We start from the raw sequence: 19404 nt of genomic DNA, 5'->3' as shown, positions 1-19404 counted from the left end.
CTGGATTTCCTGGGATACGCAAGAGAAAAAATCCTCTCACAGGAAGTCTTACTCTGAATCCTATTCGATACCCTTGAGAGACAATGCTCTGAATCCATTGATTTAGGACAGAATTTATCCAAATATCCTTGAAAAACCTTAATCTGCCCCCTACCAGCTGAGCTGGAATGAGGGCGGCACCTTCATGCGGAACCTGAGGCAGAAAAACTCCCTTTCCCCCAGTAACAGTTGAAATAATAGAATCCAACTGAGAACCAAATAAATTATTACCTTGGAAAGAAAGAGATAGTAATCTAGATTTAGATGTCATATCAGCATTCCAAGATTTAAGCCACAAAGCTCTTCTAGCTAATATAGCTAAAGACATGGATCTAACATCAATTTTGAGAATATCAAAAATGGCATAACAAATAAAATGATTAGCATATTGCAGTAAGCGAATAATGCTAGATATGTCAGAATCCAATTCTTGTTGCGCTAAATTCTCCAACCAGAAAGTTGATGCAGCCGCAACATCAGCCAAAGAAATTGCAGGTCTGAGAAGATGACCTGAATATAAATAGGCTTTCCTTAAATAAGATTCAAGCTTCCTATCTAAAGGATCCTTAAAGGAAGTACTATCTTCCATAGGAATAGTGGTACGTTTAGCAAGCGTATAAATAGCCCCATCAACTTTGGGGATTTTTTCCCAAAACTCTATAGAATTTGCTGGTAAAGGATACAATTTTTTAAACCTTGAAGAAGGAATAAAAGAAATACCTGGCTTATTCCATTCCTTAGAAATCATATCAGAAATAGCCCCAGGAATAGGAAAAAACCCTGGAGAAACCACAGGAGGTTTGAAAACAACATTCAAACGTTTATTAGACTGAACGTCAATAGGACTGGTTACCTCAATATCCAAAGTAATTAACACTTCTTTTAATAAAGAACGCATATACTCTATTTCAAATAAATAAGTAGATTTGTCAGTGTCGATTTCTGAGGAAGGATCTTCTGTAACAGATAAATCCTCATCAGAGGAGGATAAATTATTATGTTGTTGGTCATTTGAAATTTTATCAACTGAAAGAGAAGTTTTAAAAGACCTTTTACGTTTATTAGAAGGTGGAAATGCAGACAAAGCCTTCTGGATAGAATCAGAAACAAATTCTTTAAAATTTATAGGTATATCATGTACATTAGAAGTTGAAGGAACTGCAACTGGCAATGTACTATTACTGATGGACACACTATATGCATGTAAAAGTTTATCATGACAACTATTACAAATGACATTCGGCAAAATAATTTCCACAATCTTACAACAAATGCACTTTGGTAGAACCGATGTCAGGCAGCAATGTCCCAGCAGAAACTTCTGAGGCAGGATCAGATTGAGACATATTGCAAAATGTAAGAGAAAAAACAACATATAAAGCAAAATTATCAATTTCCTTATATGACAGTTTCAGGAATGGGGAAAAAAAAAATGCAATAGCATAGCCCTCTGATAGAGAAAAAGGCAAGAGGCAAACATCAATGGGGTATTAAAATAATGAAAAAGTTTGGCGCCAAGTATGACGCACAACATAACTGAAAACTTTTTTTGGCGCCAATAATAACCGGAAATGATACACTCGCGTCACTAATGACGCAACCGTGTGTAAGGCTTCAGCGTCAACTATGATGCCGGAAATGATGAAGTTGAGTCATGTACGTATTTTTCGCGGCAAAAAAATTCTTGAGCCAAGAATGACGCAATAAAGTCTAGCATTTGGCGCACCTGCGGGCCTAATACCGCCCGCAATTTGCAAGAAAGTAGTCCATTAAAAAAAAAGACTAAACGCCAGGTAAGAAAAAAAAATTCTTAAAATTTTTTTATTTTCCCCAAATATGAAACTGACAGTCTGCAGAAGGAAATACATGAATCTGACTCATGGCAAATATAAGTACAATACATATATTTAGAACTTTATATAAATGCATAAAGTGCCAAACCATAGCTGAGGTGTCTTAAGTAATAAAAAACATACTTACCAAAAGACACCCCATCCACATATAGCAGATAGCCAAACCAGTACTAAAACAGTTATCAGTAGAGGTAATGGTAAATTGAGAGTATATCGTCGATCTGAAAAGGGAGGTAGGAGATGAATCTCTACGACCGATAACAGAGAACCTATGAATTAGATCCCCGTTAGGGAAATCATCGTATTCAATAAGTGATACTCCCTTCACGTCCCTCTGAAATTCGCTGTACTCTGAGAGGAATCGGGCTTCAACAATGCTGAGAAGCGCATATCAACGTAGAAATCTTAGCACAAACTTACTTCACCACCTCCATAGGAGGCAAAGTTTGTAAAACTGAATTGTGGGTGTGGTGAGGGGTGTATTTATAGGCATTTTGAGGTTTGGGAAACTTTGCCCCTCCTGGTAGGATTGTATATCCCATAAGTCAATAGCTCATGGACTCTTGCCAATAACATGAAAGAAATAACATTAGGCAAAACATTCAATTTCCACAATGTAACAGTTTCAGTAGAGAAAAACAAAAGCAGACATAATAGCTTTCAAAGTTCATGAAAAACAAAATTTATGCTTACCTGATAAATTTCTTTCTTTTGCGATGTACTGAGTCCACGGATTCATCCTTTCTTGTGGGATATTCTCCTTCCTAACAGGAAGAGGCAAAGAGTGCACCACAGCAGAGCTGCCTATATAGCTCCCCCCTTAACTCCACCCCCCAGTCATTCGACCGAAGGTTTGGGAAGAAAAAGGAGAAACTATAAGGTGCAGAGGTGACTGAAGTTTATAAACAAAAATACCATCTGTCTTGAATAGACAGGGCGGGCTGTGGACTCCACGGATTCATCCTTACTTGTGGGATACCAATACCAAAGCTTTAGGACATGGATGAAGGGAGGGACAAGACAGAAACCTAAACAGAAGGCATCACTGCTTGCAAAACCTTTCTCCCAAAAATAGCCTCCGAAGAAGCAAAAGTATCAAATTTGTAAACATTTTGAAAAGGTATGAAGCGAAGACCAAGTCGCAGCCTTACAAATCTGTTCAAGAGAAGCATCATTTTTAAAAGCCCATGTGGAAGCTACCGCTTTAGTAGAATGAGCTGTAATCCTTTCAGGAGGCTGCTGTCCAGCAGTCTCATAAGCCAAACGAATAATGCTTTTCAGCCAAAAGGAAAGAGAAGTTGCCGTAGCCTTTTGACCCTTACGCTTTCCAGAATAGACAACAAAGAAGAAGTTTGACGAGAATCTTTGATTGCCTGCAAGTAAAATTTCAAAGCACGAACTACGTCCAAGTTGTGCAACAGACGTTCCTTCTTACAAGAAGGATTAGGACACAGAGAAGGAACAATAATTTCCAGATTAATATTCCTGTTAGTAACAACCTTAGGTAGGAACCCAGGCTTAGTACATAAAAACACCTTATCAGCATGGAACACAAGATAAGGAAAGTCACATTGTAAAGCAGAAAGTTCAGAAACTCTTCGAGCTGAAGAGATAGCAACTAGGAACAAAACTTTCCAAGATAAAAGCTTAATATCTATGGAATGTATGGGTTCAAACGGAACCTCCTGCAGAACTCTAAGAACTAAATTAAGACTCCATGGCGGAGCAACAGATTTAAACACAGGCTTAATTCTAGCTAAAGCCTGACAAAAAGCCAGAACGTCTGGAACATCAGCCAGACGCTTGTGCAACAAAATGGATAGAGCAGATATCTGCCCCTTTAATGAACTAGTTGACAATCCTTTCTCCAATCCCTCTTGGAGAATAGACAAAATCCTAGGAATCCTGATTTTACTCCAGGAGAAACCTTTGGATTTGCACCAAAAAAGATATTTACGCCACATCTTATGATAGATTTTCCTGGTAACAGGCTTACAAGCCTGAATCAAGGTATTTATGACTGACTCAGAGAAACCCCGCTTTGATAGAATCAAGCGTTCAATCTCCAAGCAGTCAGTTGCAGAGAAATTAGATTTGGATGCTTGAAAGGACCTTGAATCAGAAGGTCCTGTCTCAGCGGTAGAGACCATGGTGGAAGAGATGACATGTCCACCAGGTCTGCATACCAAGTCCTGCGTGGCCACGCAGGCGCAATCAAAATTACTGATGCTCTCTCCTGTTTGATTCTGGCAATCAGACGTGGAAGGAGAGGGAACGGTGGAAACACATAAGCCAGGTTGAACGACCAAGGTACTGCTAGAGCATCTATCAGTACTGCCTGAGGATCCCTTGACCTGGAGTCGTAACGAGGAAGTTTGGCGTTCTGACGAGACGCCATCAGATCAAATTCTGGTGTGCCCCATAGCTGAACCAGTTGAGCAAACACCTCCGGATGGAGTTCCCACTCCCCCAGATGAAAAGTCTGACGACTTAGAAAGTCTGCCTCCCGGTTCTCTAGATATAGATCGCTGACAGATGGCAAGAGTGAGCCTCTGCCCATTGGATTATCCTTGAGACCTCTGTCATCGCTAAGGAACTCCTTGTTCCGTCCTGATGAATGATATAAGCCACAGTTGTGATGTTGTCCGACTGAAACCTGATGAATCTGACCGAAGCCAGCTGAGGCCATGCCTGGAGAGCATTGAAAATCGCTCTTAATTACACAATATTTATCGGTAGGAGAGCTTGCTCCCGAGTCCACAACCCCTCAGCCTTTAGGGAATTCCAGACTGCACCCCAGCCCAGAAGGCTGGCGTCTGTTGTCACTATAACACATTCTGGCCTGCGGAAACACATTCCCTGGGACAGATGATCCTGTGACAACCAGATTTATCTGAGGAGATAAATCCACATAATCCCCATTCCACTGATTGAGCATGCATAGTTGCAGTGGTCTGAGATGCAAGCGAGCAAACGGAACTATGTCCATTGCCGCTACCATTAGACCGATCACCTCCATACACTGAGCCACTGACGGCCGAGGAATGGAGTAAAGAGCTCGGCAGGTGGACAAAATCTTTGATTTCCTGACCTCCATCAGAAATATTTTCATGTCCACAGAGTCTATCAGAGCCCCCAGAAATGAAACTCTTGTGAGGGGGGAAAGAGAACTCTTTTTTTACGTTCACCTTCCACCCGTGAGATCTTAGAAAGGCCAACACTAAGTCCGTGTGAGACCTGGCTAATTGGAAGGTCGACGCTTGAATCAGAATGTCGATAGATACTAGATAAGGCGCCACTGCTATGCCCCGTGGCCTTAGAACCGCCAGAAGGGACCCTAGCACCTTCGTGAAGATACGTGGTGCCGTGGCCAATCCGAAAGGAAAAGCCACAAACTGATAATGCTTGTCCAGAAAGGCGAACCTGAGGAACTAATGATGATCTTTGTGGATAGGAATGTGTAGATGCGCATCCTTTAAATCCACGGTGGTCATATATTGACCCTCCTGGATCAATGGTAAGATAGTCCAAATGGTCTCCATCTTGAAGGATGGGACTCTTAGGAACTGGTTTAGGATCTTGAGATCCAGAATTGGTCTGAATGTTCCCTCCTTTTTGGGAACAATAAACAGATTGGAGTAGAAACCCTGTCCTTGTTCTGCTTTTGGAACAGGGCAGATCACTCCCATGGTAAAAAGGTCTTCTACACAGAGTAAGAACACCTCTCTTTTTGTTGGGTTTACAGATAATTGAGAAAGATGGAACCTTCCCCTTGGAGGGGAGTCCTTGAACTCTAGAAGATATCCCTGGGTTACAATATCTACTGCCCAGGAATCCTGAACGTCTCTTGCCCAGGCCTGAGCAAAGAGAGAGAGTCTGCCCCCTACTAGATCCGGTCCCGGATCGGGGGCTACCCCTTCATGCTGTCTTAGAGGCAGCTGCAGGCTTTTTGGCCTGTTTACCCTTGTTCCAAGCCTGATTAGGTCTCCAGGTTGGCTTGGATTGAGCAAAGTTACCCTCTTGCTTTGCAGCAGAGGAAGAGGAAGTGGGACCACTCCTGTTTGGTCCTTGTCTTATTTGACATATCCTGAGGGAGGGTATGACACTTCCCTCCAGTAATGTCAGAAATGATCTTTCAGTGCAGGCCCGAATAAGGTCTTACATTTGAAAGGGATGGACAAAAGCTTAGATTTAGAAGACACATCAGCTGACCAGGACTTAAGCCATAACGCTCTATGCGCTAGAATGGTAAAACCTGAATTTTTTGCAGCTAACTTAGCAAGATGAAAAGCGGCGTCTGTAATAAAAGAATTAGCCAATTTAAGAGCCTTAATTCTGTCCAAAATATCATCTAGTGGGGTCTCCATCTGAAGAGCCTCTTCCAGAGCCTCAAACCAAAAGGCAGCTGCAGTGGTTACAGGAACAATGCATGCTATAAGTTGAAGAAGAAAACCTTGATGAACAAAAATTTTCTTTAGGAGACCCTCTAATTTTTTATCCATAGGATCAATGAAAGCACAACTGTCTTCAATAGGTATAGTTGTACGCTTAGCCAGAGTAGAAATAGCTTCCTCCACCTTAGGGACCGTCTGCCATGAGTCCTTTATAGTGTCAGAAATAGGTAACAGGAGGGGGAGCGAACGGAATACCTGGTCTATCCCACTCCTTAGTAACAATGTCCGAAATCCTCTTAAGGACCGGAAAAACATCAGTGTAAACAGGAACCTCTAAATATTTCTCCATTTTACACAATTTCTCTGGAACTACAATAGAGTCACAATCATCCAGAGTAGCTAAAACCTCCCTGAGCAATAAGCGGAGGTGCTCTAGCTTAAATTTAAATGCCGTAATATCTGAATCTGTCTGAGGGAACTTGTTTCCTGAATCAAAAATCTTTCCCTTAGACAGCAAATCCCTCATCCCTACCTCAAAACACTGATGGTAACCCTCTGTGAGGGTAGTATTCATAACTAAAGCCATATTTTGCAAGGTGAAAGAATTAGACGCACTGGAGGTACTTGGCGTCACTTGTGCAGGCGTAACTGGTTGTGACACTTGGGGAGAACTAGATGGCAAAACCTGACTTCCTTCTGTCTGAAAATCATTTAATGCCAAATTTTTATAAGTCAAAATATGCTGTTTGCAATTTATAGACATATCAGTACAAGTGGGACACATTCTAAGAGGGGGTTCCACAATGGCTTCTAAACAAATTGAACAATGAGTTTTCTCAGTGTCAGACATGTTTAACAGACTAGTAATAAAAGCAAGCAAGCTTGGAAAACACTTTATTTAATGAAAAAAACACACTTTGCAAAAACGGTACTGTGCCTTTAAGAGAAAAAAAGGCATACACAAACTGCAAAACAGGGTAAAAATGCTTCAAATTTTCCGAAATTTTTACAGTGTACCCAGTAAGCCTTAGAAGGATTGCACCACAAGTAAAGAAACAATAACCCCACAAATGACAAAACCGGATTGAAATTTGTCTAAAAAACGGTTAAAACCCCTATTAGCACCTTGCCACAGCTCTGCTGTGGCCCTACCTGCTCTGAGGAACCATAATCTGGGGTTAAAACTTTGAATAGGCTCTCAGAAGACTACCACTGCTTGTCTGAATTGTTAAGTGTGCAACTGAGGCGCGAAAATAGTCCCCGCCCACCTCACTCGATGTTGCTGGGGCCTACACAAATCTAGCCAACTAAGTTAGAAAACCATGTGGGTTATAACAACCCTAATTTAAGCCAAGTGACCCCTCAAGCAAACGTTCCCATAAAAAAAAGTTTCTCCCAGAACACACAAACGTTTGTCACCTACTTAATAAACAAACTAAGTGCCCCAAAAAATTTTTGCCCTTTATGCAAGCTAGTAAAACCTCATTCATACTAGGATTACTGCTTACCCTTCCCCTAATGGGGATACTGTCAGCCTTTCTGAGTTAACACAGTCTCTGCAGAAAATATGACTGAACATACCTCATTGCTGCATAGCAAGAAACCGTTCCTCACACTGAAGTTTTCCTGTACTCCTCAGCTTCTGTGGGAACAGCAGTGGACCTTAGTTACAAATGCTAAGATCATAATCCTCCAGGCAGAAATCTTCATCTATGTCCTGCCTGAGAGTAAATAGTACAACACCGGTACCATTTAAAAATAACAAACTCTTGATTGTAGTGAAAAATAAACTAACAGCTTAACACCTCTTTCCCTTTATCCTTCCTGCTTAGAGCCGGCAAAGAGAATGACTGGGGGGTGGAGTTAAGGGGGGAGCTATATAGGCAGTTCTGCTGTGGTGCTCTCTTTGCCACTTCCTGTTAGGAAGGAGAATATCCCACAAGTAAGGATGAATCCGTGGACTCGGTATATCATGCAAAAGAAAGTGAGCATTAGAGGGAGAGGGGTAAAATAACTAAAATTTGGCATCAAGAATGACGCATTACGCAAAAAGAAGTAAAAATTTTTGGGTGCAAAAATAACACCAGGAAATGATACAACTCGTGTCATAACAAACGCGATTTCGTGCCAAAACAACTAGCGTCAACAGAGACGCAGGAAATTACCAAATTTGCACCATTAAAGGAGCAACTTTGCGGCAAAAAAATTTTGCACCAGGAATGACGCAATAAAAACAGCATTTTGCGCCCTCGCGAGCCTAGATTTGCCCACGAAAAAATGAAAGTCAAATAGAAAAAGTCTGGTAAGAAACAGGATTCCTATACTGAAACTGTTTAGACTGCAAAGGCAAATACACATAGACCTGACTCATGGCATATATAAGTAAAATACATATATTTAAAACATTATATTAATACATAAAATGCCAAACCATAGTTGAGTGTGTCTTAAATAATGATACATACTTATCGAAAGACACCTATCCAAACATAGCAGATAGCCAAACCAGTACTGAAAACTATCAGCAGCGGTAATGGTATATAAGAGTATATCGTCGATCTGAAAACGGAGGTAGGAGATGAATAAATGAGGGATCACACTGGTTGGATTGTATATCCCATACGTCACTAGCTCATGGACTCTTGCCAATTACATGAAAAAAGGGCCCTGAGGGACCATTCAATGATGAATCTGGAGCACGTCAATTCTTCACCTTCCTTCTGTAGAGGCAAAAATAATAGTGGAATACTAGAAAGGTAAGAGGGATTAAGGGCTCTTAGAACTTTCAGAATTTTTGCCGCCTTCTGATGACCAGGAGTTGAAACCCTGGAGTAATGACTTGTGAACTCAACACCTTATAAAAGAAAATGCTTGCCAAAGTCTTCTCCATAAGGATTTTAAATTATGTTAGGAAACATGTCCTTCAAATAACTCTTAGGTTAAAAGCTTGAAAATCAGGTTACTCTAGGCCTGAATAGAGGAGCACTTTAGATAACACTAGACTTTTAAGAGGGCTTTCTTGCCACAGTATAGTTCCAGATAAAAAGAAATGCTTGCAACCTTTAATTGCTCTTATAATGCTGAGTAAAAGAATACCTGATACTAGGGCTATTGGGTGAAATCACCATTAGTTTTTTTCCCCTCCAGAACAAAACAGGTTGGCAAGACAAAACCTTAAGAGACACACATACTTACAGTTAGTTCATCTTCATCAGAATTGAAGATGTTTTCGAGGTCTGTGTAAGAAACAATAAGGTCTGTTTCATGAAAAAGACTGGTTGATGCAGTACGGGTGTGAGTAGTTGATCGCTGGGAATCTGCAAGTAACAGGTTTATTATTACTAATCTTGCACTTTACACTCTAATTACTGAAATTAAAACAAACATACAGCAGTTATCTATCAAATAGTAATAAAGCACGTGTAGTAAGATTTTGCAAACATTAAAATAATATTCTGCCGACACTACAGGAAAATTTAGAACAAAAATAAGGGTTACAAATATAAATCAAAGTGCAAGGACTTAGAATAAGCCTGCAGTATGTTCTGTTGCATTTTATATATATATATATATATATATATATATATATATATATATATATATTGTGTGAGAAATGCAGTCACAGCAGACAATCACAATTTACATGTAGCACAAACAAAAACTCAATGCTAATCACCACACAGAATAATTTCCATTTGTGCTTTTGTCTGAAAAAAAGCAAAGTCTTGGCAATGACGACAATAAATCAGTAAACAATAACCGCCAACTTTTAGTATGCTTCAGACAAGATCAGATATATTTATAGATCATGAGGATGTCAATTTGTCATCTATTTACCAAGTGCCAATGACATCAGGTGAAAACCTATAGCTTCTCAGACCCATCACATAAGCTAGAGGAGCATGCATGCAACCTGTAATATCGGATATATTAACAGACGCATGTTTATTGGAAATGTAATGCAAAAAAAACAACAGAATTTATACTTACCAATAAATTTACACCAGTAATGTCATGTTTTACTGAGGAGGGATGTATTGCAAATAGTTGTGGCAATATTGATTCTATTTAACATGGTTGCTGGCATGGAGAACCTAGGATTAATACATATTTACCTGAGCCTGTACCAGTAATGTATTGTTCCAGTGAAAAGGAATATACTGCCATTGATTATGACATTGTGTGCCATGTGACAGGCCCTAGAGTAGAGGGACTGGTAGGAGAGATTGGTTTAACCCTGCTAAGGAGTGAGAGTGAAGGGACCCTGGGAGCTGGGATTGCTACATCCCAGGAAAAGGTAGGATGTGTAGAGTGGAGTAAAGTGGCCAATGTGAAATGTCTGGTGCCTGAGTGTGGTGTGTCAGCTGAGTGTGGTGAACAGGGGGCAGGAGAAGAGGCTTCTTCTCTGGTTCCCCCGAGGTAAAGTGCACTCTTAGTGAGGGATGTCAGGCCCAGTTATGCAGCTGGCAAGGAGAACAGCTGACAGATATGTGTGTCTCTGAAACAGCATTGCATATACAGGTGTGTCTGTAACCACACTCTATAGTAATAGCATATGGGAAGAAGAGGGGAGGGAGATGGGACATACCTCTACAACTCTCCCATAGTTGTGTGTGCCCTGGATAGAGAATGTGTGAGCAGAGCAGCTACAGTGGTAAGTGAGCCTGCAACACCTACAGAGAATACAGGGGTAGGTGTGAACAGCGGACTATCTGGCCTAATCTTTGCAAGAACTACCCTTAATCCCCTAGTGAGTTACCCTAAGGGAGGCTCTAGATCCCTTCACAAGTGAGTGCAAGGAGAGTGTGATATCCAGCGAGGGAGTGTCCTCCACAAGGGAAATTCCATCAGATAATGTGCGTGACATGGGCAGAACTGGTATTAAGAACGGGTAAAGACTAGGGTTCAGGTAGCATGGGTTGATCACCTCTTTCCACCATCTTAAAGTGGGAGGTGTCATGCATGATACACTCATGTGGAGTAGTTGATAACTGTATTAGTTACCCATCAGAGGTTGTATTGTGGTCTCAGCATTTCCAGGGTTACTCTGAAAGGTTCTTTCTTTGTGTGGAATCTGCGTTTGTTCAGGAATGTTGTGGTCTCAAGACCCCCTCCCTCATTCTCTTGGTACATTGGTTTACTTGCATTGAATGTTTCATCATAAATTATCACAAGGACGGTGGCCTTGACAAGACAAAGAAGAAACTGGGTTATAACTGAATGTTACAGAGAAAGTAGGCAGAACTTGCCTGGGAACAGAAGAGGTAACACCTGAAGGAGGTTCTCCACATTTCTAAAGGAACTTGTTAATAAGTTTAGATAGTGTTATGTCCCATTTTATTTTAAAGAACTGTATATTTGCACATATCTTGTTATTATGTATGTTTTATTAATTTGGCCCTGTGTAACCTCTATTGGTATTTTTGTTATTAAACATCTAGAAAATCGAATTCTGTCTTTGGGCTCTAATATCTGAATTAACACTCTGAAGAGATAAGGTTAAAAGGCACGTTACCCAATTGTTAATTGTGTGAATTATTGGGTTTCCAAAACACCCTTTTAATTTAAAATTCTTGGTGGTGGCAGCATTGATAACTGGGGTTGGTGTAGGCAGGATTTCGGCGTTAATTTGGTGTCCCTTTATGTCCTTTGTAAAAATAAAGGTTAAGGGAACAAGAGCCTGAGTGCTAGTAACCCCTTCATGCCCACACCCTCCCCATTGTGACGGATGAGTGGAAAGGCTTAATCGTCAGACTCAAAATCTCAAACTCAATATTTTTTTTCTTTCATGACGTATATAGACCATGCATTTGTAAGCAACTTGTTAATTTACTCCTATTAATTAGATTTCCAAAACACCCTTTAAATTTAAAATTATTGGTGTTGGCAGCATTGATAATGGCATGGAGAGTCCACAAAACCATTCTAATTACTAGTGGGAATTAAACTCCTGGCCACCAGGAGGTGGCAAAGAACAGCCCAGCGTAGCTTTAAGTATCCCTCCCACTTCCCATAAACCCCCAGTTATTCAGCCGAGGGAATACGGAAAGAGAAGAGGACACAAAGGGTATAGAGGTGCCTGAAGTTTAGAAAAAAAACTATAATAAGCCGTCTTAAAAGTTAGACAAAGTTGGGTTGTGGACTCTCCATGCCAGGAAATAAATTAATTATTAATCTTCAGGACATAAAGACTATCCTTTTCTGGACTGTGCCTTGCCGCTCGATATGGAGGACCTGTTATGCTGTTACAGGGTCAACCAATTAAATTAGGGGAGTATTGTTTTAACTTGATTCCTTATATTGCTTGTTTTGTATTCTCTTGTATTTGTTTTATTTTTATTGATCATATTGTTGATAAGAGATCATATGCTTTACTGGTATTAGTGCACATTGTAGTTTATGTGCTTAACAAAGTAACCCTTTGGATAAATGTAACTGAACTTCGCAGTATTGTACCCTATTGAATGGCCCACTGAGTATAAAAATATGTTTAAGGAAAATGCTGCAATATATCATAATATTTTAGACCCTTCACCCTCTAGAACATAAGGAAGACACGTCTCAGCTAGAAGTTTATATTAAATATACGGAGAAATATTTATTTAGGGAATAGCATAATTATAGTTTATGAAAGCAAGTGTATTTTTCCCTTTTGTTAATTAATTGGTATGGTATTTGCTATTTGAATTTTGTAGTTACAGAGGTTTGTCAAAGAAAGGAATTATCTTACCATAAAGATGTGTTTACCTTTAAAAGAGTTTGTAGTTTTAAATGATGTTCTGTTTGTATACTTTCCTCATACAGGAGTGTGAGAGAATTTAGGTTGTATAAAATAATTAGTAAACTAGTAGTGTTTATATCAGATGAGATTGTTGAATATTAGGATCATGGTTGGAGAATTATAAACATTATAGATAGCAGCCATGCAGAATAAAGCAACACGAGGTTCTTTTATTTTTAGAAGTTCAAAGTTACACTGTAAAGAAATTAATTTATTTTTATTGACTGTTTTCTTTTTTTTCATTTTTGCTACAGGGCAGGCCTTAGCATAAGTTTTAGCATAACCATTCAGGCCCTTGATGAAGTCTGGCAGGTTTTCACTTGCTTAGTATTCATGAAGTATCATTTAAAAGTGTATAGAGAAGTTGTAAATTATTCTCTGAGAAATATCAATGTATTTAGTTTGTATTATATATCAACAATGTTTTGTTTGGTTTTAAATGACATAGGATGAAAGTGACGTTCTATTTGGACATAATTGTGATTGTATTGCGGTGTGTACTCATCCTGTACTGTTTCTGTTTGCTTCCTAGACTCCCTGTGACTCGAGTGTTTGCTTGCCATGGGGATCCACTGGTTGCCTTGTCTACCCCATGAACAAACCATCAGATTTCCAGCATCTCCCTGTGGAAGAACATTGGATAAGCACCCCTACTGCAAATGAACTGTTGGAGAATTGTATTATAGCAAAGTGTCATGGTGTAGCGCTCTCAAATGGACAAAGACTGTTCTTAAAGTGATCAGAGGCCACCTAGAGAAAGTTGTGCTGTTGCTATGTCATGCTTTACTGTGGAGAAGGAACTGTTGGACATATTGGGGGGTGCTAGCAATGCAGGTGGAGAAATAAACGATACAGCGTTGTTTGGGGGTAGATGGGGGGCTGGTTGGGTCTCTGTGCCGGTAGACCGGTAGTTTTGGGAAGGCTGGAAGATAGATGGAAGGTATTGGAGGGGTTGTACCTATATGCAGTGACAAGTTGTTGCCCTATTAGCCTATAAAAGTATATCACGACATAGGAATATTTTTCTCTTTAGTATTCTCACAGAGTTCTGTTACCATAATAAAAGGCTTTACTAATTTTCTATGCCTGTCTATTTTTATGTTACTCTGTTAGAATAAAAGGATGGTATGTTAGGGGTAATGTGAACCTGACTGCAGCCATCTTGTTCCTCACAGCCATCTCGTGATGATTAGCATCCATTTTGTAATGATTAGACTTTATTATACTGGGTTATTATGTAGTGGGAACTATGTGCTTGTTATGGTACTTTCCTTAGCTCTTCGGCCTTGTAGATGTTCTCTGGCTGTACGCCCAGAAGAATATTATATCAATAAGATGGTTCAGAGACCTTGTTGTCTCCGCAGATGTTAGCTTATTATGACTGAGATTATTGTTATGAGCTAGTAATTTTCCAGCTTCACGCTGTATTTTACTCTGTATAACTGTGTAAAATGACGCGGTCCAAACGTGTCATCCCCTTAACCCTATATGCTGTTACTGAAGTCTATAAGATAGGCTTGCACTGTTCAATAAACATGATTGGCTTTAGATCATATTGCTGCGTGGTCTGAGTCATTCTAAGGGATCCTTATCAGATAATCTACATCTGCTTCAGGTGGTACAGCGGCCCAGAGGCTTCGGCCTGACCTGACACTTCCCCCCAGGTAAGCATAAATTTTGTTTTCTTTCCAATGGCATGGAAAATCCACAATTCCATTCTAATTACTAGTGAAAACCAATACCCAAAGCTAGAGGACAAAGAATAGAAAGGGAGGGAGACACAAGACAGGCAGATCTAAACTGAGGGCACAACCGCTTGAAGAACTTTTCTCCCAATGGAAGCCTCAGCTGAGGCAAAAACATTGAATTTGTACAATTTGGAAAACGTATGCAACGAGGACCAAGTGGCCGCCTTGCAATTTTGCTCCACAGAAGCCTCATTTTTAAAGGGCCAAGAAGAAGAAACAGCCCTAGTTGAATGAGCCATATTCCTCTCAGGAGGTTGTTGACCAGCAGTCTCATAAGCCAAACAGAAAGAGTAGATGACATGGCTTTCTGACACCTACATCTACCAGCAAAAAAATGTATGCTTACCTGATAAATTTATTTATTTTTTGACACGATGATGAGTCCACGGATCATCTTAATTACTAATGGGATATTCATCTCCTGGTCAGCAGGAGGAGGCAAAGAGCACCACAGCAGAGCTGTTAAATAGCTCCTCCCTTCCCTCCCACTTCAGTCATTCGAACAAAGTTAAAGGGACACTGTACCCAAAAATTTTCTTTCGTGATTCAGATTGAGCATGACATTTTAAGCAACTTTCTAATTTACTCCTATTATCAAATTGTCTTCATTCTCTTGGTATCTTTATTTGAAATGCAATAATGTAAGTTTAAATGCCGGCCCATTTTTGGTGAACAACCTGGGTTGTCCTTGCTGATTGGTGGATAAATTCATCCACCAATAAAAAAAGTGCTGTCCAGAGTACTGAAACCAAAAAAAGGCTTAGATGCCTTCTTTTTCAAATAATAATAGCAAGAGAACGAAGAAAAATTGATAATAGGAGTAAATTAGAAAGTTGCTTAAAATGTCATGCTCAATCTGAATCACGAAATAAATATTTTGGGTACAGTGTCCCTTTAAGGAAAGAAAGGAAAAGCCAAGGTGCAGAGGTGTCTGAAGTTTACAATAACCCACAACCTGTCTTACAAGAACAGGGCGGACCGTGGACTCATTGTGTCAAAAAATAAATAAATTTATCAGGTAAGCATAAATTCTCTTTTCTTTTTTTATGACACGATGAGTCCATGGATCATCTTAATTACTAATGGGATTCAATACCCAAGCTAGAGTACACAGATGATACGGGAGCGACAAGACAGGGAACCTAAACAGATGGCACAACTGCTTGAAGAACCTTTCTCCCAAAAGCGGCCTCAGACGAGGCAAAAGTGTCAAATTTGTAAAACTTTGAAAAAGAGAGGACCAAGTTTCAGCCTTGCAAATCTGTTCCACAGTAGCTTCATTTTTGAATGCCCATGAGGAAGCAACAGCCCTCGTGGAGTGAGCCGTAACCCCCTCGGGAGGCTGCTGTCCAGCAGTCTCATATGCAAAACGTATGATGCTCTTCAGCCAAAAAGAAAGAAGTAGCCATAGCTTTCTGTCCCTTACGTTTCCTGAGAAAATCGCAAACAAAGAAGAAGACTGACGTAAGTCCTTAGTCGCCTATAAGTAAAACTTTAAAGCACGGACCACGTCTAAATTGTGCAGAAGTCATTCTTTCTGAGAAGGAGGATTAGGACACAAAGAAGGAACAACAATCTCCTGATTAATGTTCCGATCAGAAACAACCTTAGGAAGAAATCCTAATTTAGTACGTAAAACTACCTTATCTGAATGGAAAATAAGGTAAGGAGACTCGTACTGCAATGCCGAGAGCTCTGACACTCTACGAGCAGAAGAAATAGCAACAAGAAATAAAACTTTCCAAGATAACAACAAAGTCTACACCAGAATTTTTATTGTTTTAAAAGATAGATAATCCCTTTATTACCCATTCCCCAGTTTTGCATAACCAACAGTTATATTAATATACTTTTAACCTCTGTGATTATCTTGTATCTAAGCCTCTGCAAACTGCCCCTTTATTTCAGTTCTTTTGACAGACTTGCAGTTTAGCCAATCAGTGCCTGCTCCCAGATAACTTCACGTGCACAAGCACAGTCTTATCTATATGAAATACATGAACTAACACCCTCTAGTGGTGAAAAACTGTTAAAATGCATTCTGAAAAGAGGTGGCCTTCAAAGTCTAAGAAATTAGCATATGAACCTCCTAGGTTAAGCTTTTAACTAAGAATACCAAGAGAACAAAGCAAATTTGGTGATAAAAGTAAATTGGAAAATTGTTTAAACTTTAAAATTACATGCTCTATTTGAATCATGAAAGTTTATTTCGGCCTAGACTGTCCCTTTAATATCTAAGGAATACATAGGCTCAAACAGAGCCCATTGAAGAACTTTGAGAACTAAATTAAGACTCCATGGAGGAGTAACTGGTTTGAACACAGGCCTGACAAAATGATTTAACATCTGGAACATCTGCCAGACATTTGTGTAACAAAATAGATAAGGCCGAGATATGACCCTTTAGGGAGCTCGTCGATAAACCTCTCTCCAAACCCTCTTAGAGAAAAGACAAAATTCTAGGAATCCTAACTTTACTCCATGAGTAGCCCTTGGATTCACACCAATAGAGATATTTACGCCAAATTTTAAAGGTAAATCCCTCTAGTTACAGGCTTACGAGCCTGAATCATGGTCTCTATGACCGTATCAGAAAATCCCCGCTTGGATAAAATTAAGTGTTCAATCTCCAAGCAGTCAGCTTCAGAGAAACTAGATTTGGGTGAAGGAAGGGCCCCTGAATCAGAATATGCTTCCTCAACGGGAGTCTCCAAGGTGGCTGAGTTGCCATCTCCACCAGATCCGCATACCAAATCCTGCGAGGCCAGGCCGGTGCTATAAGGATCACCGAAGCCCTCTCCTGTTTGATTCGAGCAATTACCCGAGGAAGAAGAGCAAACGGAGGAAACGGGTATGCTAGACTGAAGGTCCAAGGGACCGCCAGAGCATTTATCAGTTCCGCCTGGGGATCCCTGGACCTTGACCCGTATCTCGGGAGCTAGGCATTCTGTTGGGATGCCATGAGATCCAATTCCGGTTGACCCCACTTGAGAATCAGGTTGGAGAACACTTCCGGATGGAGTTCCCACTCCCCCGGATGAAAGGTCTGCCTGCTCAGGAAATCCGCCTCCTAGTTGTCCACCCCTGGGATGTGGATCGCAGATAGGCAACAAGAGTGGGCTTCCGCCCACTGGATTATTTTGGCTACCTCTGTCATTGCTAAGGATCTACTCATTCCTCCCTGATGATTGATGTAAGCCACTGAAGTTATGTTGTCCGGCTGGAACCTGATAAACCGGAGTGAGGCTAACTGGGGCCAGGCCAGAAGGGCATTGAAGATTGCCCTCAGTTCTAGAATGTTTATAGGAAGAACAGACTCTGACTGAGTCCAAACTCCCTGAGCCTTGAGAGAGCCCGAGACTGCTCCCCACCCCAGAAGACTGGCGTCTATTGTCACAATCACCCAAGATGGTCTGCAAAAGCATGTTTCCTGGGAGAGATGATCCAGAGACAACCACCATTGAAGAGAGTCCCTTGTCTCCTGCTCCAGAGTTATTCGAGGAGACAAGTCTGCATAATCTCTGTTCCATTGCCTGAGCATGTTTAACTGCAGAGGTCTGAGATGGAAGCGAGCAAATGGGATGATGTCCATTGCCGCCGCCATCAGCCCGATTAACTCCATGCACTGAGCCACTGACGGCCGAGGAGTGGACTGAAGGACTAGACAAGTATCGATAATCTTTGATTTCCTGACTTCTGTCAGAAAAATCTTCATAGACAAGGAGTCTATTATGGTTCCCAAGAAAGTGACTCTTGTGTCTGGAACTAGGGAACTCTTTTCCAAATTTACCTTCCACCCATGAGTTCTCAGGAAAGATAACACTATGTCGGTGTGGGATCTTGCTTGTTGAAAAGATGGCGCCTGGACTAGAATGTCGTCCAGATAAGGCGCCACCCCAACGCCCCGTGACCGAAGTAACGCCAACAGAGACCCCAGAACCTTTGTGAAAAATCTGGGAGCAGTGGCCAGTCCGAAAGGAAGAGCCACGAACTGGAAGTATTTGTCCTGGAAGGCAAACCTTAGGAACTTGTGATGATCCCTGTGAATAGGGGCATGTAGGTACGCGTCCTTTAAATCCACTGTTGTCATAAATTGACCCTCCTGGATTAAAGGAAGAATGGAACGAATAGTTTCCATCTTGAAGGACGGAACCCTGAGAAATTTGTTTAGACTCTTTAGGTCTAAAATTGGTCTGAAGGTTCCCTCCTTTTTGTGAACCACGAACAGATTGGAATAAAAACCCTGACCCTGTTCCTGTACTGGAACGGGAACAATCACTCCCAGGGCGGAGAAGTCTCCTACACAATGTAAGAACGCCTCTCTTTTTGTCTGGTCTGCAGATAATCTTGAAAGTAGAAACCTGCCTTCTGGGAGGAAAACTTTTGAACTCCAATTTGTATCCCTGAGACACTTTCTATTGCCCAGGGATCCTGAACGTCCTAAACCAAAGCCTGAACAAAGAAGGAAAGTCTGCCCCCTACCAGATCCAGTCCCGGATCGGGGGCATGCCCTCAGTAGCAGGCTTCTTGGATTGTTTACCCTTATTCCAAGACTGGTTGAGTCTCTATGTAGGTTTAGATTGTTCCTG

At 40.8% G+C, this 19404-nt stretch overlaps 1 protein-coding gene across 1 annotated transcript in view; it reads right to left on the bottom strand.

Moving 5' to 3' along the window:
• The window catches only part of MED13 (mediator complex subunit 13), a 1182528-nt gene that overhangs the window by 859562 nt on the left and 303562 nt on the right, over window positions 1-19404 (bottom strand). The window contains exon 12 of the mRNA XM_053707341.1: window positions 9482-9603. Within this exon, the coding sequence (XP_053563316.1) occupies window positions 9482-9603 (122 nt within the window). The remainder of the gene's footprint in view (window positions 1-9481; window positions 9604-19404) is intronic.

Source organism: Bombina bombina, chromosome 3, assembly GCF_027579735.1.
Source record: "Bombina bombina isolate aBomBom1 chromosome 3, aBomBom1.pri, whole genome shotgun sequence".
NCBI lineage: Eukaryota > Metazoa > Chordata > Amphibia > Anura > Bombinatoridae > Bombina > Bombina bombina.
The sequence above is the reverse complement of the archived record's forward strand: the minus strand, read 5'-3'. Positions and strand labels throughout refer to the sequence as shown.